The following is a 24,330-nucleotide window of genomic DNA, read 5'->3' on the forward strand; positions in this document are numbered from 1 at the left end:
CAACGATCAAATCACTAGATACCCTTCCTCTACAATTAGTGTGTTTTAAATCTATTGGATACTATTTTCCACTAGTTCCTGATATTCTCTCTTCCATAGTCCACTTCAGAGCTTCTACATGCCATTTCCTCGCCTTCCTAACTTTCACAAGTCTTTTGAAACTCACATTGCTTCAGTGGCGGATGCATTAAGTTTAATGAAGTGGCTCTGTATCATGTCTTTTCTTACCATGCACTATAAAAATGGGTACCATGGTAAAATCGAAGGCCCTGGAGCTGGACCTCAACTTCATTAAACTGTTGAAAAAATTAAAATGAGACCTCTTTTGTGACAGCTGTTAAGAAAAACTGGCAACAATGGGACAAATTCATAAATTAAAATTTTGTAAAATATAAAAAAATCTGGAATGGTAAGCAATTCTTGTAATTTAAGTCCTTGTCGCCAATTTGAGCAAAAAAGGGCAAAAGCAATAAAATTTAAATAGTTATAATATTTTTTCGTTATAAATAGCTCTGCATGGATTTCTAGCTCCATGAAATTCATTTTCCTATTAAAATTTTTTGGTAATTAATCTTGACAGCAACAACATTCTTTCCCAAATCACTTTTATATCAAAGCGGTCACTCTCCACTCTCTGTATCCGTTCCAAGGACTAGTTTTCTTACCTCTAGCGATGACGTGATTGATGGTCTACATCAAGATTCAACTCTAGAGCTTTGGATTCAAGAATGCAGTTTACTTCTTCATCCAGATATTCTTTTGCCAATAGAAAACCTACTCGTGCACCACTGATGGCTTAATTTTCGTATAGACAGAGTTCACACGTATTATAAAAGATGAGCTAAATTAGTTACATTAGTGTGTGTACCTTTAATTGGGTGAAAAAGACATTCAAACTGATGTGTCAGAGGTGCACATCATTCCTGTCACATACTTCACATATTTCAATAACTTTATCTGCAGAGTATACAAAATAATTGCAATACAGTATATAACCATGATGGTACCCATAATATCAATACTGGCTGTGAAGGCAGTGTAACTTAAGGCGGAATCTCTTAGAGCTCAACAATACTGAGTTGTGCCTTCGAAAACAAGTTTTTGGCAATTTCATCATGGCATGTACGCATCGCGTAAATTTGCAAGTGATTTTTCTACTCGTTATATTATAATTCTTTGGGTAATATTTCTTTATGCATGTTTAATGGCATTATTTCAACCTTGTTAGACTAAGAAAGAAACAGAAATAACACTACTAGCTCCACACTAAAAAGAATTTTGGAGACATTGGAAATATTTTGCTTTTTAGGCCCTTAAATAGGCAATAATCACCAAAATTGTAATTGCCAAAAAGGGCATAAATAGGCATTTTAAGCAAGGTCCTCAACTTACTGACGAGTTCTTTAGTCACCTGAATTTTTTCTTATTTCATTGCTGAACTAATATTTATGAAAAGTTACTCTGAGTCTGGAGCCCAATCTGGTCAGTTGTTGATAGATATGTTGCAATGGTGATGTAACATATTTAGCCAGGAGTTAGAAATAGACAGTAAGGTGCTGAGACACATCACTAATGGGAGTAACGTTTTGAGGATTCATTGATTACATGTGTCCTATCTGTGTTAAAATTGTAAATTTCCTGCAATTTGAACCAAACTGTACATATTTTACTCGATTGATATCTAAATTAATTCATGTGACTTGTTTTTTTCTTTCTTGAAATCATTCGAGGGATAATTTTTCTCGTCTTGTGTCCACCCATCACATGATTTGATTTAATGTTTGTACACATTTAATACTTCTAAGGCCAGAATTAGAGCTTGGATAATCTTGTACCTTTGCCCTTTTCTACCTCTGTGGTCACTTTTGGCTGGCATGCAAGTTCTCTCTACTTTCCTGATGTCATGGTGACATCACTAGGTGATTGTGTATTCAACAACAATTGTGTGATTAAATTCTTTATATTTTCAGTATCAAGTGCTCTCACATTTCATACTCGTATTCTGTGTATGACCTCGAGACATTCCGTAGATCAGTGGAATGGAGGTAATTGCTTCAATTCCCAATATTGTGATGAATTTAAAGAAAGGAAACTTGATACATCTACATCTGTGATATCTTCTTGTCAAAATTTGCAATCTCAAAATGACCGCAGAAGAAGCATTAGAGCAATGTGGAAGAGGTTGTGGAAAGGGAGCCATGAAAGTCAGTGCAGAAAGAATTTATCTTTGAAGGAGGGGGAGAGCTTGAGTAAAAAGGTTGACAAATTTTTGGTCATGCCATGTCCATCAATTAATGCCCTGTTAGGAAATGTAGGATCACAGCATTCTGTTGGAGGTGCACATGATGTAAAGTCCTGCCAGGGCAAGTATTGGTGGAGGGCCAAAAGAAGCAATATCAATATCGAGAGCCTAGGCAAGAAAATAGTTTCCAAACCTCGGCATTTGTGGCAGTTTTTGGATGAGAATAAAAATAAACTTCCCTTTGGTGCTGTTGAGCGTAAAAGGCTGACAAAACTGAGGCTGCCCAGCTCTTGCAATTTTGAAATATGGGTTAGATTTGATGTCCTATCTATTCTCCTTATGGACCTTTATCCATGGGATTCAACCATGAGAGCAGGACAAGAAGCGTGTTTCCATGACAGTGATAGTAATATAGTCTCGGATCATCCATCTCTCAAAAATATTATGTGCAGATTGGATCAGTTGCGGGACATGGTTGATGAGCTGTCTGAAGCGGACTCCACTGGCAAACCTCCAAGGCATGACTCCCACGAGACTTCCCACAACCTGGAGAAGATGGCAAGCCTCTTAAATGTCATCAACTTAAATCCAATACAATGATATGTTCATTCAAGGGTTATATGCCAATGTATTATTGGTAAGTGTGACCAAGAAAATTTTTATCCAGGTTGCTTTTTAGTTTTTTACGAAAACTCATAAGTATATAATTGTAATTGTTGATAATCTATAATAATCAGAGGTTCCTCCATAACGAGCATACATGTATGTAAAGTTAGTGAGCAGACTCGTTAACCTGCTCGATTGCTCTTAAACGTTACGAGTTGATGTAATTCTATTTGAGTTGTGGTGTAGATTATGAACATATAATTAGCAACAGCTGTTGCTGTCCCTAGGGAGGGGAGGGACAGTGGAAGAGCGCATGATTTCCTAAGTAAATACTTGTATTTATACTAACGTGTGAAGGAGAGGTCCCATTGGCGTACTGAGTAGAAGGGATACAAAAAAAATGAGAGATCCAGATTAACTTGAAGTGGAGTAAGTGCTTATCGTGGGCCAGATTTCCTGTAATATAGGATTAGGTCCTCCTTATTTTTGCTATTTTCGCCAAATTACGGAATGTGTGACAATAGGTTCATGGGATGCGTTGGCGCAATGCCGGATTTAGCGGAGAGGTGCTTCGAGGCACTTGTAACTTAACGGATCGTTGATAGCTTCTGTCTCCCAATTGTGCCGTAATAGTATTTTCACTGGTAATTCCTAGTATTTTCATCGAATTACTTCCTTAATTTTTTTATACCCATCACTTCGATGAATTCGCAAATAAGCAGTCACTTGTTTTATTCGTAGCCCCAAAAATGAGATTTGTCTACCGTGTAAGTTTTATATTGAGTTGTATTCAAATCATATAAACTCACTTTTGGAATAGGATACATGTTCTGGCGTTCATTACTAGTGATTTTGCTCGTAGGTCTTTAAGGTTACGGTGGATATTGAACTGTATCAGTGGGTACCGTATAGCCATAAACTTTCATTTCTCTTAAAATTGTTAAGGTTTGTGGTCCTCTTTGGCTGTCATTTCATCGTTTGTCATCAGCCGGTATATCAACAATGGCTTCCAATGGAGCTCACAGTGTGGCATATGTCACGGCACCAAGCGAAGAAGTAGCCAAGAAATTGGCTAAGTTAGTTACTACCTTGACTGGTCATGAATTATAGTTTTATTTTCAAATTATAGCGGCTGTGTTAGTCGTTTACATGGACGTTCATTGTTATCATAATGTGTTTCAGGGGCATCGTAAGTGGGAAATTGGCGGCTTGCGTAAACATCATCCCCAAAGTTACGTCCATGTAAGTAAGGGGTCTCCTTTAAATATCACGGATGTATGTGGTGACTTAAAGACTTCGTGATAGTTGGACTTGGTGGCCGTAAATTTGTTCGCTGTGTCCTGTTGACCGGCGTTATTAGATTATAATTTCCGACTAGTCACACTAGAGGATCGTCCTTCAATTTTTTTGATTGAAATACTTAAATGTGCCTTATTCGTTTCCTGAAATTTATTCCATTTGCTATCGAATTCTTCAATGTCCACTACAGTAGTACTTGCAACTATTTCTAGATGTTTTCCATGTTGCTTAAACAGAGCAGCTCATTGCTTCGGGTCCTACTACCATTTTCCGATGTGTTATTTAAAAAAAGTTTTGTATTCCCCATTACTTAATGCCATTTCATCAGTGCAAGTTACTGGTGCATATTTGAAGAAATATCTCAGCAGGAATACTAAAGCGACCCTCAAGTTGTGGGCATTCATGTTTTATAACTAGCGGATTCCTGGGTCAGTAGCCTTTTTGGTGATAATGCCTTCCATTTTTGCACTTCACACTGTGATAGTGATTGCTAGTATATTGACCTGAGCTTTTTCAACGAAACAGGATTACATATGTAGTTCTACTTGCCATTGCATACCTATGTCAATGTTCATGTATGGAGCTGAATTCTGATCAGTGATCCCACAAGCTTCATGCCTGGATAATGATATTATTTTGTAAGAAGACTTAAAAATAACCTCAGGGCTTTTCGGTAGCAGTCTTTTGTAAAGCAGGCATAACTCTGGTAGGAAATCTGGGCACAAGACTCTTGAACCAATTTATGGAAGAGCCTGAAACCTTTGATATGCACTTAGTGAGATTGGAGGGTTGGTGCAAAGCATCAGTAAAAATTTTTACCATAATTTTCTTTTTTGACATTTTTATTTCTGAATGTCTCATATAAGATGATATTCTGCCTATTCTTAAGTGAATTTTCTGATTTACAGATATGAGTGGAAAGGTGAGATAAGTGAAGATGCAGAAGTTCTAATGGTAAGTGTAAGAATATAAAAAATCCATTTTGGAATCTTGCGCTAATGAAATATTAGTATTACTAAGTATGTCCAAGAGTCAAAACATGAAATCAAAAGAGATAAAGAATTTTGATTAAAAAAATAGGATTCACAGTAATAATGCGGCTTTCAAAAAATATACTTTAAACTCTAAAGGTTGTATAGCAATATTAAGTATAGTATGCATCTTAACAATTATTGTGCTCTGTATCTAATAACATCTTGTTCACAAATGCTATGCAATATTGTTCAGAAAACTCCTGATCTGACTACATCAATATTAATAGAACTCCCCCAACTGCTTTGGTTGTTAGTCAAGGTATATATGCATAATTATAAAACAAATTTATTCTATGTATCGAAAAAAATGAAATAAACTAATTCTATTAGCTGAAGGGAGGTTGTCAGCCCTGCACGACAGATTACTGGGCAACCGCAAATAGATTACCGCAAGGCCAGATTTCAAAGATTGTACTGTGCTAAATGTAGTACCATTTATTGTAGCCTGGATGATCATCTGTAGTAATTCAGAGGCATGTACGAAATTCATGATAAGCTGGTGCATAAATCATTACACAAATTACAAGATTCCTGATATGTACGTGAAATCCAAACCTTTATTTTTAAAATTAAACAAATTTATATTGTATCCTTTTAATCTCATTCATGTGGACTCTGCTATTATGTGACCAGACACAAGAACAATCTTTAGTGTGGATCTGACAAGAGAGACATATTTCAGTAATATGTATCTCAATTTAACAATTTCATATAGTACATATGTATTTTTAAAACCTAAATCAGAAAATAACTCCTATTATTATCAAACTTAACCTGAATTAAGGACAATTTCAAATGAGTTCGGTATCAAAAGTGACCCCTAGGATATTCATGAAAATAAATTTTTTCATTGCACCTTATTTATAGCTTATCGACTGCTTCTAGTCACCCAACAAAATCATTCCATTTGGGCTTATCTTGAATTCCTCGTTCAGAAAATTGTATTTGTAAAACCTGGGCACAAAATCGTGCATCAGTCCACAAAGCCGTTTATCGGCCAATAATTCAATTCGCATTTTGTGAAGTGAAATTTAACTCATTCTTTTAAATTTTAATTATTCTATGAAAAATGTGTTGTATCTCAATGGACAAAATCATATGCCTGTGTTACACATACAATTTTTTGGACTAGAAATTCAAGATACGCCTAAATAGAATGATTTTTTGAGATACTACTTTGAGGCTAGGAGCCGTGGATATGGGTAATAAATAGTTTTGGTCCCCAAAATTTTATTTTCGGGATTCTTCGTTTAGAATAATGTAAATTAGAATTAATGAAAACATATGCTTCACAGCTTTGGGGCGTTCATAGAAAAAAATAGCACGGACTAGATGCCATCCATTATTCTTCTGCAGAACTGTAAAAGCAATTTGCCATACGTTAAGTATTTGAATTGAGATGAGCTGTTTCTTAACCTCATCAATGCCTTTTCTGAAGCATACTTATTAATAGCACATACTACATACGCGTTAGTTTTCTTTCAGAGGTGTCTTGTGCAATGTATGGTTTCAACTAATAAAGTACAGTAGCCAAGCCCACAAAATATAATGAATGTGAGACTGGGGATTACAAGTTTCACCCTAACTCCCATAAATTCAAAATCATCCAAATCTTGCACTTCTTTTTTTCTATGAATGCAGCCATTGACCTATTGGTATTGTAATCTCTGAAGTGTTCTGTATGAATAATTCATGGCTATTTTTTTCTATGAAGTGGCCTTAACTCATAGGAGACAAAATTTAATGTTTATGTGAATTAAGGATAAGTAGAAATATGTAATGTGTTCAGCACAATTTGAGATGGAAAAGGCCAATGTTAATTTTCAACTTTTTTGAAAAAATTTAATGACTTGGTGCTTACAGCTAAAATTTTTCCATCTAGTCCATGTTGAGTATTTTGTTTCCAGATGGTGAAGACGAGAACATCTCGGGTGGAACAATTGGTGGAATTTATTAGGTAAGATAAGTTTTAAATTTATGTTATCTAATTTGCAGGAAGCCTTCTTGTGTCTTCCTGCATCAGTGAAAATTATTTTGTTTCTTATCCGATATGAAATTTGGCCTCAATCAAATTTTAATATTTTCTTCAGGAAAAATCACCCATATGAACTGCCGGAAGTCATATCATTACCTGTAAGTAATCTGTATTATATTTTATTAGAGCAGCATATCGCTGGCTAAGTTCTAACAACACGTACCTCAAATTCGGCCTGTTTGAGACAGGTATCTTAAACATAGTGTAATAACATTTAAAAAAATAAAATGCAAGCAAAAAACAACTCTTTGTTTGAAAATGAATGCTTCTTTTTCAGTTTTATGAACTTTTGGTTTTTAATTTCAGTGTACAAGTAAAAAAATTAATCGCTTTTTTGCTCACCTGAAAAATTGCTATTTTTGATATGTGTGTTGTTAGAACTTAGCGATCGATATATAATCCTTAATCAGAAAAGCACTGCCATACAGAGAAGGAAAATCTTTAGGTAATTAGGTATCGACAAGGCATTATGTTTGTGTGCAGAAATCAGTCAAATCTGTCAGGCTTGCCATTTCTGACGTCTTACAAGGGGAGTGTCACAAAACTACAGAATTATTCTGATTGGTTTTCATTCTGAGTGTATAACTCCGATTAGTTTGTAACATGATCAGAATTTTTGTTGCTTGAAAATTTTCATTCCATTTTAATGAGCCCTTGATGTGAGTCGTCAAAGGGAAAATTTTGAAGCCCAAGAACAACAAATTATGATTGCATTGCAACCAATTGGAATCAAGTGTTTGGAATGAAAACCAAATAGAGTACATAATAGGGTAGTTTCCTTCATCAAAGGAAACAAAAGGCGATTGCAATTCGTTACCCACCATTAGTGTATTCATGATATACAAATTATTTAGTTTTAGAAATCCCAGTTTCGACAAATGTTAATGGTCAATTTTAACCTCATTTGAAAAAGGCCAGATTGGCGCCTGTGCGATGCCACTCCACGTGTTGTTCACCAAACAACCAATGATCTCAAGATTCCTCATTGATAAATTATGAATTGCAGGAAGACTAAAAGCCTCCCATGGGAGATTCACATAGAAAAAAAGGAAGCTTCTGTGAAGCTCATTTCCTTTTTTTCAATGTGAGCTACATTGCTTTTTCAATTAATTACACAGTGACACATTTATCTTAAGAAGAGGCCTTTTCGAAACGTGTCTAAGGCTTTACAGTTAAAATATCACTACTTTTAACAAATTGTGGAGAGTATTTCTGCGATAATTATATTTTTCTTGTATTTAAATAGTGCCTATACACACATTATAAAAAATAATATCTACAACTAAAGTAGCAAATAGGATAGGTTGCTGTCTTTCATGTTATTTTCAGTCTAACATGGATTGTAGTAAATGCTACGTCAGAGGATTAAATATACCTCACAATTACCTTCTGCACTTCAATGCATTGTATTAAATGTCAGGGAAATTACCTCCTCTGACTCAATCTAAAGACCTTAATTTCAGTGACAACTCTGAGAAAAAACTCATTTATATAACAATCATCTTCTCTCATCATATTAGCATGGTGATATACTGGGACTTAAATTAGTGTAGGCATTCAGTATATCATCCTCTGGTTTCCACCCAAGATTTTATTTGCACTGACAATGTTGCAAGAACTGCTTCAGTGTCCAAAAAGGAATTATGACCCTCAATCAGCAGAATACCTGAGAGGAATTTGCTCATGATACTCATATACCTGGGCTCGGTAATTGCTAGCGCTTGCAAATAAATGATCGATATGAATCTTAGGTGATGCTCTTGGATTGACTAGATGTGAGAGACTATGACTTCACAAAACAAGTCATGACTATGCAATCAGTAAAATTTTGATGTGCATATTAGCTTAATCAATTTCAGAGCTGAGGTAGCTTTCTAAAATGATATTTTATAAATTTCCACACAGCACTTTGCTTTAAATGAGCCGAGGCTTTAGAGTTTGGCTGTGTTGAGACTCCTATTTGACTGAATGCCTATTTGCCACTGCCCAGAAGTATTATTATCTTTGCATTGATGTACTAATTATTTCATACAATTAATCATGAAGAGATATTGTTTTAAAGCAATGGGCTGAAATCTCCTCGCAGATTCCTTCAGCTTCACCCCTGGGATGAATAACCACTATGACTGAGAGTATTCTTTTCACGTCCAGTAAATTTTCCGTGTGAAGTAGCAAGGAAAATTCCAGCATCAATTGATAAATTTTAGATTTTTAACATTAAATGCTCAACTTTGAGTTCTGTTGTAACTGTTTATGTTTATTGTCTATATTCTATTAGAAGAAGTTTATTTTTGCCAAATGACTAAGACAGGAAATTTTTCAAAACAAACCCATCATGTTTTATTATTATTATTATTTAGAAACAATTACATCTGATATCATGTCAATCCTGCGTATTGTAGAAATTACATCACATTACTCTGCTGTAGTTAAATCATAAACAATATGGTCACCTCCATGGTATATCACAGTAAGAAGTGATTTCCCCTTGTTGTAATTAATTACTCGGGAGACCGATTGCGAGGGATTAATAAGGAGTGATCAATGATAACGACCATATCGTGTCAAAACATGGCGAAAAACTGCAATTTATTTTAAAGTACAACTTCCGGTATAATACAAAGAACAAGTGAGTATAGAAACTCGATAGCTGGTAGATTACCATCAATTCAAAAACAACAATGACAACACCCCTCACTGTATGCTCCCCTTTTTCCTGTTCCTTTTACTATAGTCGAAGCATTTTACTCAAGACCCATCTGCCCACGATGATAACGGATTTGAAAAAATTTCACGCATCTTAAGTTTATGTAAAAATAACTTTTCTATTCAGATTTCCTCCCAAGATAGGCACAAAAATGCTTTCTGTGGATGATAGGATAGCTTCAGAAAACTTGGTTATTCAACTCAGTGAAGAATTCTCACTCACATGAGAGGTGAGAGTTCAGGTCGGCATCCTTTAATATAAATTGCATGGATAAACATCCTCTATAGGCTTCAAAACTCTCTTTTATCAGCTTATAAGTAGGCCTTACGTTGGAGTGTTTTTTGTTTGCAGCATAGGTATGATGTGCATATGAGCAAATTTAGAATCGGCTTTTAATTTCAGTACAGCGTTATTCGTTTCAGTTAAACCTCACGCCAGGTGACATTGCTGTAACATATAAATAGGATGTTTGTTGGTGTAGTATTTCATGTAAAATAAGTGCTTGGGAATGAATTTTCTCACTTCAAATCAACAATTTCTGCTGGATATTCTTTAAAATCACTTCTATTTGGGAGGATTATAGTGATCAGAATTTAATCACATGGGCAGAATTAACAAAATTTGGGGCCTTCAAATCATGTCCTCATAATCATCCTAGTAAATAAGTATCCAATTGTAAAAATGAGCTTCTCTACCAAGTCATAATTTTTATCTTAAAAAAATATTTTTGGCATTAATTATTATTTTTCAATTACTTTAGATACAGAAAGGAAACCCGCCCTACTTGGATTGGATCAGTGAGATTGTTCCTGAAAATAATGAATGACTGAAGATGACTTTTGAGTAGTGTTATACATCCATCCTAAACGTAAGGAGATAGAGAAGAATCGCTTGCTGTAAGCATGAAAAATTTTTAATACATGCACTCTATGAATTAACTTTTACTTTTGTTTGATACTGAAGTATTGAATAAAATCACTGCAATTTTTCTTGATGGTTTTATTTATAAACATGATGTGTTGAAATGTTTCTCTGCAGCACTTTTTTCCACTTGCCAGTTTCATTGAATTAGACACTGCACTTGTAGCTGCTTGACTGACTTTTCTTTTATATGCTGCAAAACCCAACACTTATAAGCAATAAAAATACCACAACTGGCTTATGATGATAATAACAAATAAGCAACTTCTCACAAACCTTCAACCAAAGGTGGAGTACTAGAGTCCTGCCTTATTCTTAATAGATGGAATGTAAATACGTATAAACCAAACACGATGAGATCGCCAACACTCATTACCCACATTTATTGCACACTATTTACATTCTGATTTGAAATCTTCCTGCTTTAGTAATATACTTAACACCTTTAAATGGCTTGTATTTTTCACCATACATGTCTAACCTATTCACTTTAAGCCCAGAAACTGCCAATTGGTTAATTGTGAATTGCACCTGAAAAAAGAAACAGTAAATCAATTTCTCATAAGGATGGATGAAAGAAGAATTATCTGAATTTTACTCACATTGATAGCTGGATTTGATTCAATGGCAGGGGAACCAGGCTGTAGAAATATCTGAAATGGTGAAACCAGAGGGGGTCAACACAGGTGCTGATGTTATAATAATATGATTACCTACACATGTGAAATAGAGAGGCTTAAAAATCACAACATTAGAGCCAAATGTTTATCATTTAAGTACTATGACTACATAATAACCAGTTGAGTAAGCTCAGAAAATTATTTAGCTCCTAAATTTCCAATGATCGGATTTTAATGTAAACTGGCTACCACCGATCAATAAACAACATAAAAAAACATCTTAACGGTCCTCTATTCTAAAAGTTCTTAGGTCAAGTAACAACATAATTGGCAAAATCTGTAGAGAAATTAGAAAAAAATAAATTTAATTTTTCATATACGTATGTGTAGAAAGTTCAAAAACCTCTCCTTTAATGGGGAGAGCAATAAAAGGAGAGGAGACCTAATTGACTTTTTACATTGGATACAAAATATTCGGGCCATTAATAAATGGACAAACTTTTTAATTGTTTCACACAATCTATTTCTTTCTGAGTAGGAAATAGCTCTATGAATTCATTGAGTCACAAAATATTTAAATGGATCCACACAATCTATTCACTCACATTTCCTTTCAGAGTAGGAAGTCTAGTTGGGTCAATTCTGCCCACATCCCACAGAAGAACTTTGGTAGTTGGATCAAAAGAAACACGACCCTGAGTTCCAGTGGCACCAACACTCAAAACAGCTTTAGGCATTGGGATTTCCAAAACCACTGAATCAACCTAAAGTAAACAGTGAAAAAGAGAATGGGATTCATAGTTACTTCTCAAAACTCATTTCAAATCTCAACAAGTTTCCATCTATAATAAATAATTCTAAACTTGATATCGCCGAGGTTATGCTGAGCAATATCAAAAAAACAACATAAAATAAAGAAAAAATGCAAAATTGAAGTTTCACCATTAAAATTGCCAATGCTTACTGCCCCCACTTAAGTTGTGCTGTATGAAATCAAGACTTAATATAAAATCAAAGTGTGTAAAATCGAAGCATATACATATTTTTTTCCGAATTACGAGGGAATAATTACATGCACCCTTGAACTTAATATTAATTCCATGCAAAACAGTATACAGGAAAGTTAGTGATAAAAAAAAAAATAATTCACCATTAATAAACATAAATATCATTAAACCATTTCAGAGAGTCCAAAATTCTAGAGATGGGTCAAAAAGAACCGTGCTGCCAAAACGAACTGTTCACTGAAATGAACCGGTTCGAAAATGAACCGTTCTCTAAAACACCCTGTTCACTGTTCATGTCAGCACTGCACAATTGCGGCGTACTCGGTACAGTAGGTATGATCATCAAGAGGCATTTTAAACTGCAGCTTACTCGAGCAAGTGCGTTGTGGGTACAACAGATGGCGGTTACGAGGGAGGCCATCCAAGGCCGCCGAAGTGTGTCGTAGACGACCGAGCCCCTCCCCTTCTTTCTCTACTATTCCCCTCCGTCGACGAAAACGAACAGGATAGCCACTGAACGGTTCGTTCTAACTAATATTTGAACTGATATTTAAAATATTAGTTCTTTCGAACCGTTTGAAATAACTAATATTTGAACTGATATTTAAAATATCAGTTCTTTCGAACTGTTCGAAATATTAGATCAAATATTAGTTTCCTCGGGGCGTTCAGTTGGGATATCGCGTTCATTTTGATTTCGTATTTTGAACATTTGTGGATGCATCTCCAAAAATATTGTTTAAAACGCGATTCATGAACTTAAGAAACGATTGAACTCATGATTGTGGAACATTTTTTTCGGTCCCTTTACCAAGATGATCTTTGGACTTAGTTTTTGGCGTCTACGATGAAATTTTAATTTTTTAAGTGCGCTGTATTGTGCAATGTGGATGCATCTCCAAAAATGTTGTTTAAATGCGATTCATGAACTTAAGAAACAATTAAAGTCTTTGGACTTGGTTTTTCCTACCTGTTCACTATGAACCGATATTTTGAACTGTTCTTTTTTCTGAACAGGATCATAGTGAACGGTTCATAAAAATGAACAGTTTAACCCACCTCTACAAAATACTCTTAAGGCAGTAACTGAAATCTGTTAAAACCACTTACAGTTCGTCCAACTGTTTGTTTAGGGCCAACAGTTATGTCAATACGACCACCTCCACTTCCTCCAAAGGATATTGTATGCCTCACATATATGGGGATAGCTACAAGGCTTTGAGATCCAATGTGATATGACATCAGCCGAAAATTTCCATCAGGAGGGATGAAAGACAGGATTCGCTCCGACTGTAAATAAGAAAGTTGTGGAAATTTACAAACAAAAATCTTAAATGAGCCAATCAGAGAATACAAAAAATATGTGAAGGAATTTCAACGTTTTACAGGAAAGGTCCTACAATACAAAGAAACTTGCATTGGAGTAATATAAACAGTTGCAACAGGGTGATTCAATATCTACAGAACCACAGCATGCAACACACCAGCTTGGATTTTCATGAAATTTTGTATGTATGGTTGGTTTACATACAGTGAAACCTCGATTTTACATTCCCCCATTATACATTTTCCCTGATTTTGCACCGTTTTTATCAGGTCCCAAACAATACCGCCTTTAGATAATGATACTCTATTTTACAATATCCTCAATTTTGCACTTTTTGTAAGTGGTCCATTCAAAAGTGTAAAATAGAGGTTTCACTGTATATCCATCCTGTTAGTAAATTTTGCTTTTACTTCCTCCAGCAAGGGAAACATAGACTGTGATGGTGAAAACATGTAGCCTCTCGATAATGTGTACCTTTTCTATTCAGCTGAGTGTTGTAATTTCACCAAGAAAAGCAATCTTATGCACATCAGTATCTTTTTACTGGGTACATACTTAGGGTTGACATTTGTCGTTTCCCATTTCAAGATGCATAGTGTACTACAGAACAAGCAAGGGCGACAACAGGCAGGTATTACCAAATTGCACTAGGGAGCCTAAAATTGATAATTGAGAAATTAAATAATTTGCCACAACTACGTTTTTATAAATTGTCGAAACTACAACAAATTTTAGATATTCATTAGCATAAATTTCTATTCATGCATCTGTAAATTGGGTACTACATATTTTGAATGAATTTGTTTCAGCATTCATAAGTGGAAAATTTGTTAATATGCCATAAATTCTTTAAGTACAGTAAAACCTCTTCACATCGTAATGGAGGGGACCAAAATTTGGGCAATTTGATGTATGGAGGTTCACTATAGAGAGGTTTTAGTGAAAGGCACCATTTTTTCATATCCATTAGAAATGAAAGGCACTACTGTCTTTCAAACCATTATATTTACGTGTTTAAACAAACATTCATGCATAAGGGAACATATATTTATTATTTAATAATTACAGATAGCGAGTGTTATCGCATGATTTTTACCATGATTCGAGAGAAAACAATGTTATCTCTCTCAATTCAACAGTCACTTAAAATGATTAGGATAGTTAGATGCCTATTTTTTATTTACTGTTAGGTATGCTCTCATATTGAACAAAATGGCCACAACTAATGATTAACGCGAAAATTACAGCATATTAAAGGTATGTAAGAAAAAAAAAGTGAAACATTTATTGCAGAAAATGCCATTCCATGTATGTATTCACGGTTGCATTAATGATCTCTTGTTGTCTCGGTACAATTTGCGGAGGTAGTTAGGCCGTCTCGGAGGTATCTCCTTGGTATGATAAGTGGAGGTTTTACAAAATAAAGAGGTTCACTACAAAGAGGTTTGCCTATAAATTTACATGTAAATCAGACGGGACCGTAGAGGTGGTATGAAGTATGGAAGTTTATGCTATAAAGAGGTTCACTGCATAGAGGTTTTACTGTATAATAGTATAGCAGTTGTAGAAATTGTTCATGATTCAAACAACAGCAGCAGATTAAAACTGTGGCACCATTCCATACCCTGCACTGGGGTTGTGAATGCTAGTGCAAAAAGGGACACATAAATTTAAGGGAAAGAACCATTGATAGCTGGAGAGGGCTAGAAGGGTAGAGAGAGAAAGGTTTTTTCCTCTGGATTATGAGATGGTAAACCATCTTCTCAGTGAGAAGTCATTTAAGCCATCTGCAACACGAGGCATTTTTTATATAAACTATTGGTACAGAAGGTTTGTGGACAGTGCCCAATGGACTGTAAGACAACAAAGTTTGATTGAATTCTGAAACCTGATTTTGGACACTCCCATTGTCAGACAAGGAAAATGCTAACTATCATTTACATTCTCTTGAAGCCGCTGGATTGTGGTGGCAGAATTGTTCAAGGAAAATTGGGTTTTGTCAAGGTTTCTGTTAAGTATCAATACTTTTCATGGTATTTTAATAGATCCTTACCTCCCATCTTTTGAACCTAGCACAAGGATGAAAACTAACATCATCGAAAAGGCGAGGGTTGACAAATGAAAGGGTGAGATCTGGCATCCCACTCAACTTAATGCAGCAATCAATCTGAAAAAAGTAGAAAAAAAAATAAATGTCTCAGGCAAAGAACATCAAACAAAATCCTCACCAACACTCGTATAGGGCACACATGTATATACAAAATAACACCTTGCCCATGGACCATAACAAATTGAAACCAACGAGAGGATTATCTATATATATAAAAGAAAGTCGAAAATTGTGTTAGTTAGAACACTTATAACTCAAGAACGGCTGCACCGATTTTAGTGGCATTAGGCTCTTTGGATTCGTCTGAGCTCCGGATAACATATAGGACATTAAAAAATAGGAAAAGTTCACAAAAAAAATTCAACTTTATCTTAGAGATATGTTTTTAGGAGTTGATTGTTGAGACGGTCAAAAAAATAAGATTTTTTTTCGTTTTTACTAATGTATTGACTGATCTTTTTAACAATATTAAAAAAATTTTAATGTTCAAACATGTGAAAAATATTAAAGTAATATTAAAATAGTATTAAAATAATTGAATTAGAGGTAAGCTCAGCTCGAATTGATTTGTCAACAAACACATAACTACCATGTGTGTAAACAAATCTCCAAGCAATTGTTGATTATCAGTAATGTCCGAGCACTCTGCATGAATTCAAATATTTTAACTTTGTAATAAACGAAGACGAAGCCACTAACTATCTATCTGAATATTTAAAGTCCTTGGACGCACCTGGCTTACCACGGCACGATTTACAGCTAAAGGTAGTCTCTGTGTTCATGATCTTTCGAAACCTAAACAAACCAAAACTATCCAACGGAACGTGTTTGGTTATTAAAAAAACTGATAATGAAAGTGATTCACGCAACTATACTCAAAGGAAAATTCAAAGATGAGGAAGTTCCCAATCCGAAGATTCCATGATCCCAACTTATATGCCCTTATGAGCTTAAACGTATTCAATTTCCAATTCGTGTTGCATTCGTGATAACGATTAACAAATCGCATGGTCAGTCTTTCAGTTTCTGTGATGTTTGTTCTCATGTGTCAGTGAAAACCCATGATTTTCTCATGGTAAATAATATGTGGTATGTTTACGAGTCGGTAAACCATCCGCTGTATTTCTTCCTTCGCTTCAAGGGTGCAGCTAGGAATTAAGGATAGGCGCAGCTAATACTGGCGGGTCTGTAGGGTATAGAAAACTCGCCAAGGTAAGCGAGAGGTGTGGGGGCCCTCCCCAGACATTTTTTAGGATAAAAGGTTCAAAATGGTAGGTTTTGCGGCTAAGTGAACAGTTAAATATTTTGTGACTCATCCGTCCCCCTAATATTAATAACCAAATGTTTTATAAAAAGATTCTCTAAGCTTTTGGGGGGGTTTTAACCCCCAAAACCCCCCTCGTGGCGTCCCTGCTTCGCTTCGCTACTTTTATTTAGCTTCATTCGCTTTATCTTGCGCCTGATAACAAAACAAAAACTGTTGTTTATCAGAAGGCGCTTGACGCAAGACATTAAACCCGAATGTGTAGGGCACACCACATGCAGCACGTTTACGCAGTGCATTTTTTCCAAACAGAGATACTATAACTGGCGCGCCTAAAGTCATTTGATACGAATGCTGCTTCATTGGGCTTTTCTTACACTATTTTGAGCATCAGTCAAGCGTCGGTCTAGCGTTGCGTTAACCTGCCCCGTGAACGAGCCAAGTTTACGCTACGGACTTTGACCCAAAAACATTTTTTTACGGTTAATAGAAAAAATAGCCAACAACTGAATGCGTATAATTTTTATTTCATCAATATTTTCTCATTAAATTTATAATAAATCAAATATTATTAAAAGGACCCAGCCGCTCTTTATTTATAAATGGTGCAACTAAACTATAAGTTCATTGAATTTTAGGCGGTACGAAGTTCGCCGGGTCAGCTAGTCTATCTATAAAACATGGATGTATTGTGGAAGCCACTACCCTGTTCAAAAAATTAAAAGATAATTTTAGAAATATCAAAGAAATGCCATTATTATTTACATTGCCCTTCCAACTGATGTTAAATCTCACAGGGCTGGTATTTCATCAAACTGCTACTTAGTTACCTCTTATGAAATTTCAGCATCACCTATGCATTCTCCTAAATACTGTGGCACTTCATACATACATCAGTCCTATACCTCCTTCCTATCTCTATATTCACTCTGATTCCTGTCATTAACTCTAAAGCTATTAAGGTAACTGCTATGACTGCCAAAGTAATTAATGTGTTTAAGTTAAATGGCCAAAATATTGAACTGAAAACATTAAATCATCCTGCAACATCTAATAAATATGTACAAATTTGGATAACTAAATTAATCAATAAATTTACACATTTTTAAGTTTACGCGTCAAGAAATAATTATGACAGACGATAAATAATTTATCTTACATATCCCTGTATTTCTGCAAAAACGGTGCTGCCAGAGCGGTCAATAATGGCATCCACCTCTTCAACTACATCGAAATAAGCCTCATTGTTGGTATACTTGACACCAGTCCTTCGCCAAGGCACATTTGATAGCTGGCCACTTGGTAGGGTAGAACTGACACTGAAAAAAAGGTAAATAAGAATGATTCAGGAATGCAGTTCAAGTTAGAAGAGAAAAACAACAAGCACAGATATTTCAGAGTTAAAATAAGAAAGCTCCACTCTTTCAACTGAAGAAAATTTTCAAAAAACAAATTGAAACAGGAAAAAAATTATTACAGGCATGACAAGACAAAAATCGCACACAATAACAGCATATTGCTCAAACTGTTGCCTACGAAATTCATATATTTTTTGTTTACTTTTAGCTGTTGTTTCAAGAAATTAAGCAATTGAGTATTTCTTTCAGACAAAATATTTATTGAAAAACAGTAAAAACTCTTAATAACAAATATCATTATAAAGCCATAGCCTTGGTCCCAGCCTCATTCTTTACTTAATTCAAGGAGGAAAACCTAAATCGAATGTTCATAATTACGACACCATTAAGTGTTCATAATTAAGTCCAGTCGGGAGCTCCATCCTCTCTAAATCAAAATTTCTCTTATAGACATTACTTTAATGTGCTTATATGCAATTTCACTTCCATTTTTCCACAATATACCAAGAGTTACCCTCTTTTGTGACCTATAGCCTAGCTTCCACAGATCTAATTCGACTTTGCCATAAGCATTACAGCTTATCAGACTTACAAGAGCCAGGGTCACCTATGACACCCTGTAATTCTCCAACTTTCAGCGTACAGGGGATATTGGATCTGGCACGGAGCTGACAGTATCATCAAGCATTATTAATTATTACACAAAAAAATTCAAAATTTAGGGGTTGAGGGCATACAATCCAAATATGTCAGCAGATTCTGTGAAGAAATTTCCGAGCACTAAGACACCCTCAACGAAATGAATGTCAGATTGCATGAGTACTTCCAGCAATACATATAGGCCGTCAGCCTGAAATGTGAAATGAGTGGTACATATGTGTAGAAATATGAAATGAGTAGAAAAGGGTACCTATTCTTTATCTTTTCACAAAGGAAATTTTCTCAGCAGTTTTTATATGAAATTCCTAATCTGCAAGAATATCAGGAGCAATAGGAAAAAATTTCCATAGCTTTGTCATTTGGGTTGCATACACCCATAGGATATTTCTCAAAATATTTTCGATTTCATTTCGCAAATAGTTTCAAGTCATATACACGCTATTATGGACAGGCTGTGGTCATTAACAGAAATTAAGAACTTATTGTTATTAAATTTAGAACTTAAGTACCTGATTATTTTCTTAAATACATAAGAGAATAATACTAATTTTCATCGGATAATTATTTTCGCTAAAATAATTATATGAAAGATTGAATTCACATCTTGACGGTTGGCTACATTGGATCCTCAACTGCAATTTGCAAATAGGGGAACATGATCGCCACTGCAAGTGCCGAAGTAACATGCCTGGCAATTATAATTTCTAACTATTACTGGAGCATGAAGTAAACTGGACTGAATTACCTGATATAATGCTAAAAATAGTATAATTTAATTCAGTAGAAAATTTAACCAGTGTTGCATCAATTTTTGTTGTGACGCCATGGTGAGACAATACTTTTTTAATAACCTTCATAACTGTAATTTGGTTCCCTCAACCTCTGCTTAAGTATAACGTTCTTTGTTTACAGTGATTTCATTGAAAAATTCAGGTGAAAAAATTTGGAAAAGCACATTGTTCTTTGGATTGTCATTTGAGTGAATTTGTTTCCTTGTAATCTTGCCCTGAGGCGTTCGGTGTGGAAGCTATTGTCAACAAGTGCTCAACTGAAGAAAATTAGTTCCAAGTGTCTATGTTAAAAGAAATCAAATCTACAATTTCTCTTAAAACATAGCTGTTATTTATTTCTGCCATTTCTCTTTCAACGAGTACGTATGTCCTCATGAATGAAGGTTTTATTTTTGTAATTATATTTCTTTCACCAAGGGGTTGTTTCCTTATGTAGATGTCGTATTTGTATAATTAGTAACTTTTTGTCGTTCAATGAATAATTATCCTTCAATATCAATGTCGATTTTGTTCATTATCGTGTAATAATTCCTATAACGTATAAGTCATTTTACTGTTAGTTCACATTAGAACAGACACAGGGAGTGGCATCAATCAAAAATGTGGAGTATGTATTTGCTATTCCAAGTTTTTGTTGCAAGAAATTATTATTCCCTGATTACTACTCTCAGCAAAAAGCAATTATGCATCTCTTTTTAGACGAAATTTGCTCCAGTATTTTCAAACTTCTTATAACAAGTTTATTTTTATGTTGTTACTTATCAATAGGGTGGTTTCCTATTATTTTTTTATTGCCTAAATCGAAAGATTATTACTCCTGGAGTACGTATTTCACGCTTTTAGATTTCTATATGACGATATCTATTTTTCTCCATTAAATGAAAAGTGAAAATTTTCTAGCACACGAAAACGCGACGCGTAAGTATGAATGTCGGGAAATCTCTCTGTGTGACGTATTTCTGGTTGCCGCTGCCGCCTTGTGAGGTGACCTTGAGGCGAGTTGAGCGCTGATACGACGCAGGCTGCTAGCGGGTAGCTGAGTACCCTGCTGGCTGGTAGCGCTTGGCTTAAATAAGGATTATTAATACCTTATCAAATGAAGAAAACTTTCCGACCTTAGCCAGTTTTAATAAGTGATTATTAAGACATGTTTCCCTGAGCTCTGCGCCTCATGCAGGCATTGGTAACCTCAGAGGATGTGTAACTCCTATCTACTCGTATAGAAACTAGGTCCCTGTGACGTCACGTGGACTGGCATCGCATGGGCGCCAATCTGGCCCTTTTCAAATGAGGATAAAAATGGACCATTGCCATTCGTCTAAACCGGTATTTCTAAAACGAAATAATTTGTATATTATGAATACAGTAATGGTGGGTAACGAATCGCAATCAATGACTTTCGTTTTCTTTGATGAAGGAAACTACCCTATTGTCAGGTGTTATGTGATATCCCCAGTGGGATGTGATCAAGGAGGTTGTAAATATCTGGAGGGGGCACCACTGGTTTCGATCGTGGAGGGAAGTGTGGCCGAAATGGGGGTGCTTGGGTAGAACACGCCACGCTCACTTCAACCAAAACATTGACAATCCCATAAGGGTCAATGCTTACTATTTGGTGAACTTTTTGGTCATAACTCATTGATACATTAAAATAATCAATGGAACCCACAATGTGAACCTTCTTTTCCCAGGAAAAAATTATTATCAATCACCAATGTTACGTTCTACAACCAGCTCAGCTGAAAATAAAATTTGACGAGAGTAAACTAGTCATTTACCTGCACTTATACTGGTACTTAATCTCATTATAGCCAACGGAAATCTAAAAATTGCAGTACAAAAGTATATTTTCAATTATATCCCCACCAATAAATCGGCTAACAGACACAAGAGTTTATACATTAATAGAAGTATTGTTAAAATTTTGGGAAAAATCTGCTGACAATACCAGCAAAATACTAGTGATTGTCGTAGCATTTTTCACTTGATGTAGCACATTTTCAGAAAAAAACCTAAGTCACCGTAAAATATGTCAGAGATTAAGTCCAAAAATTGTCAAACCAAGATGGCAGAACTTTGACCATGCTAAAAAACTAGGATAAAGCACCTCCAGATATTTACAACCTCCTTGGATGTGATCCAAATAAGTAAAACATAAATTCTGATGGATTACATTTGCCACCAGACCTAACCATTGATTTCTTCATTTTAAAAGCTCTGAAAACAACTAGAAAGGTATGAATTTTGTATAAGAGCACCTAGAGAAATCCCACTTTGTTGGCACTGATGGTAGCCCTTCAAGAAATATATAATGCATAGAAAGTTAAAGACAAGCAAACTTTCCCAATGTACACATTTTCTTGCGAGAAGTCCAAGGTTTGATTCTTGGCTATGAATTTTTTTACCACCTTTCCATTCCCACTAGACATTAGCGTTAAATGTATTATGTAAATACTTGTCTCATTGAATTTAAAACAGTATTTTTATCATCATTTCCTGTGTGTACGAGCATGGATGGTGATGGTGCTTACTTTTAGTGAAAATTGAATGAATGTCATGGCTCATTCCAGGGTACATAATGATAATGGGTGCCTCTCGTTGAAAAAATCTGACTAGCCTTAATCAATCAGAGGCCATCCATCAGGTATGCTCACAGATAGCTTACACTGGAGAAATGAAGATATGGATAAAAGAAGAAAAAACTATCCTCCAGGGTGCTGTTTCACAATGAAGGAATAAGTGATATGAAAAAATAAATCCAGCCTATACTCACATAAAATTAATATGCTCAGCAAAATAAAATTAACTTAAACACTGATTCAAGAAAGATAAAAAACAAAGAGGGACAGCTGAAATTATTTGCCAGAGCGTTATGTTCAACATCTAAAAGAAATTAAGACCTATCACTCCTGCACTGACTTGACTGATTATCTGCATGAAAGTATTGGAGAACGTATGATTTTAATGTTGCAAGAGCATTACTTATGTTTAATATTGGGCAACTGTATTAATTGAGTTACAAGCAAAATATCAACTAAGTTTCTTAAACTGAAGTAGTCTCCCATCAATTACCAGTTCAAAAGATAAATTTTTTAACTCAAAACTTACTTGGATTTTCCAGTAACAGTGTTGGCTATCGTTCTCAGAATAGTTGGTGGTTTGATTAATTCTTTTAGAATGTTTGATTCGGTGGCTAATGGGAAACCATTATCCAGCATTTCATCAAGCAACTGTAATTAACGAAGCAGAAATACAAAATAAAAAAGCTCAGCTTAAATTAAAGACAACTTTTTTATTGCATGCAATAACAATATGAATAAGGAGTCACAAAAATCGCTAAGTCTATCATTCATTGATTCTCAAACTTCAGAAAATGTATACTATGTGTAGATTGTAAACTCACTGATAAGACCAAATATATCAAGGCAAGTACTACGTACTATATTTCAAAGAGACTTCTATGCAGGATGTTCTTACCCCACGGCAAAAAAGGTGTAGAGTTTGAATTAACGATATGTTAGTATAAAAACTGGCAATGAAAATTGGGGCGTGTTAAAAATAACTTCTATAAGTAATGTTATGTAATCAAGTAGTATGACCAAATATACGAATTGCATATTCTCGGGATTCGAATCAGTGCAATTGATTGATACCACTAATGTAAAAAAATGCTCACCTCATAAACAACAACATTGTTTTCCTTAATGATTGATTCAGTACACTCCCCAAAATAGTCTTCGAATGTGTCCACAACTCGATGTAAGAATTCGATCACAAAGAGCGGTGGCACTGTAAATGTTAGCAATAGGAAAATAAGTTTATTAATATAAAGAAATGTATAACCCTACATGGACACTTAGAGCAAAAAAGATTGTGACTTGCCTTCAGTCATACATACAGAAACAAAAAACATAGAGCAACGATGAACACTTATGAGATAATGATGTGGGGTAGGAATAATTGGCGGCACATCTTCTGGACAGCCATTTCCTACTCTACGTTGTTGATCAAAAAAATAATCGCAAACAGATCTTGATATTACGCTCTTCCAATGCTTTTCCATGAACACATCTCTGAAAATAAATAGAAATGCTCCAATGAAAAATACCCTATGGATAGGCTATATGAAAAAGTAAGCAATATTTAAAAAAATTTACCCCGAAGAGTTGATAATGAACAGACTATGTATCATTTTTGCTATATTAATGTAATCTTGACCCCTGAACTAGCACACATTAGTCCACAACTACAAGTGGTATCCCCATGTAAACACCCGAAAACAGCAGCAGCCACCTCCACGAATCTCGTGATTACCGGAGTGTTTTCTTCATTTGTCAATTTGACAGGCT

The 24,330-nt window shown here is 35.1% G+C and overlaps 2 protein-coding genes across 4 annotated transcripts; one reads left to right on the plus strand and one right to left on the minus strand.

The window, feature by feature from the left end:
- The first annotated feature begins 517 nt into the window (after nt 1–517).
- Nucleotides 518–10,912, plus strand: LOC124169749 (protein CutA homolog). 3 transcript variants are annotated; one of them, XM_046548450.1, is made up of 7 exons: nt 3,511–3,615; nt 3,794–3,924; nt 4,031–4,090; nt 5,056–5,101; nt 7,089–7,138; nt 7,272–7,314; nt 10,684–10,912. In XM_046548450.1, exons 1-7 carry the CDS (start codon nt 3,598–3,600, stop codon nt 10,747–10,749), a joined length of 414 nt encoding a protein of 137 aa, XP_046404406.1. In that variant the 5' UTR covers nt 3,511–3,597; the 3' UTR covers nt 10,750–10,912. The 3 variants fall into 3 exon arrangements, 2 of the variants coding, with proteins under 2 accessions (XP_046404406.1, XP_046404405.1); XM_046548449.1 differs by having other exon boundaries at nt 3,588–3,706; XR_006867225.1 differs by lacking the exons at nt 3,511–3,615; nt 3,794–3,924; nt 4,031–4,090; nt 7,272–7,314; nt 10,684–10,912 and adding an exon at nt 518–2,879 and having other exon boundaries at nt 7,089–7,139.
- LOC124169748 (AP-3 complex subunit mu-1) lies at nt 10,908–24,266 on the minus strand. Its single transcript, XM_046548448.1, has 10 exons — nt 24,139–24,266; nt 23,864–24,054; nt 23,658–23,770; nt 23,090–23,211; nt 18,332–18,491; nt 15,852–15,965; nt 13,582–13,761; nt 12,070–12,228; nt 11,447–11,497; nt 10,908–11,375 (listed from the first exon to the last, which is right to left on the minus strand). Exons 1-10 carry the CDS (start codon nt 24,171–24,173, stop codon nt 11,241–11,243), a joined length of 1,260 nt encoding a protein of 419 aa, XP_046404404.1. The 5' UTR covers nt 24,174–24,266; the 3' UTR covers nt 10,908–11,240.
- Nucleotides 24,267–24,330: the final 64 nt, after the last annotated feature.

Source organism: Ischnura elegans, chromosome 12 (genome assembly GCF_921293095.1).
Source record: "Ischnura elegans chromosome 12, ioIscEleg1.1, whole genome shotgun sequence".
In the NCBI taxonomy this organism is placed as follows: domain Eukaryota; kingdom Metazoa; phylum Arthropoda; class Insecta; order Odonata; family Coenagrionidae; genus Ischnura; species Ischnura elegans.

What these genes read in the sequence shown, in the direction of transcription:
- LOC124169749 (XM_046548449.1), top strand. Translation starts at nt 3,674, where the DNA reads ATGTTCTGGCGTTCATTACTAGTGATTTTGCTC. An exon ending in CATTACTAGTGATTTTGCTC is followed by an intron (nt 3,707 to 3,793) that starts GTAGGTCTTTAA and finishes AAAATTGTTAAG; the next exon opens with GTTTGTGGTCCTCTTTGGCT. An exon ending in GTAGCCAAGAAATTGGCTAA is followed by an intron (nt 3,925 to 4,030) that starts GTTAGTTACTAC and finishes AATGTGTTTCAG; the next exon opens with GGGCATCGTAAGTGGGAAAT.
- LOC124169748 (XM_046548448.1), bottom strand. Translation starts at nt 24,173, where the DNA reads ATGATACATAGTCTGTTCATTATCAACTCTTCGGG. An exon ending in ACAATGTTGTTGTTTATGAG is followed by an intron (nt 23,212 to 23,657) that starts GTGAGCATTTTT and finishes CGTTAATTACAG; the next exon opens with TTGCTTGATGAAATGCTGGA. An exon ending in TTGCAGAAATACAGGGATAT is followed by an intron (nt 15,966 to 18,331) that starts GTAAGATAAATT and finishes TACTTTTTTCAG; the next exon opens with ATTGATTGCTGCATTAAGTT.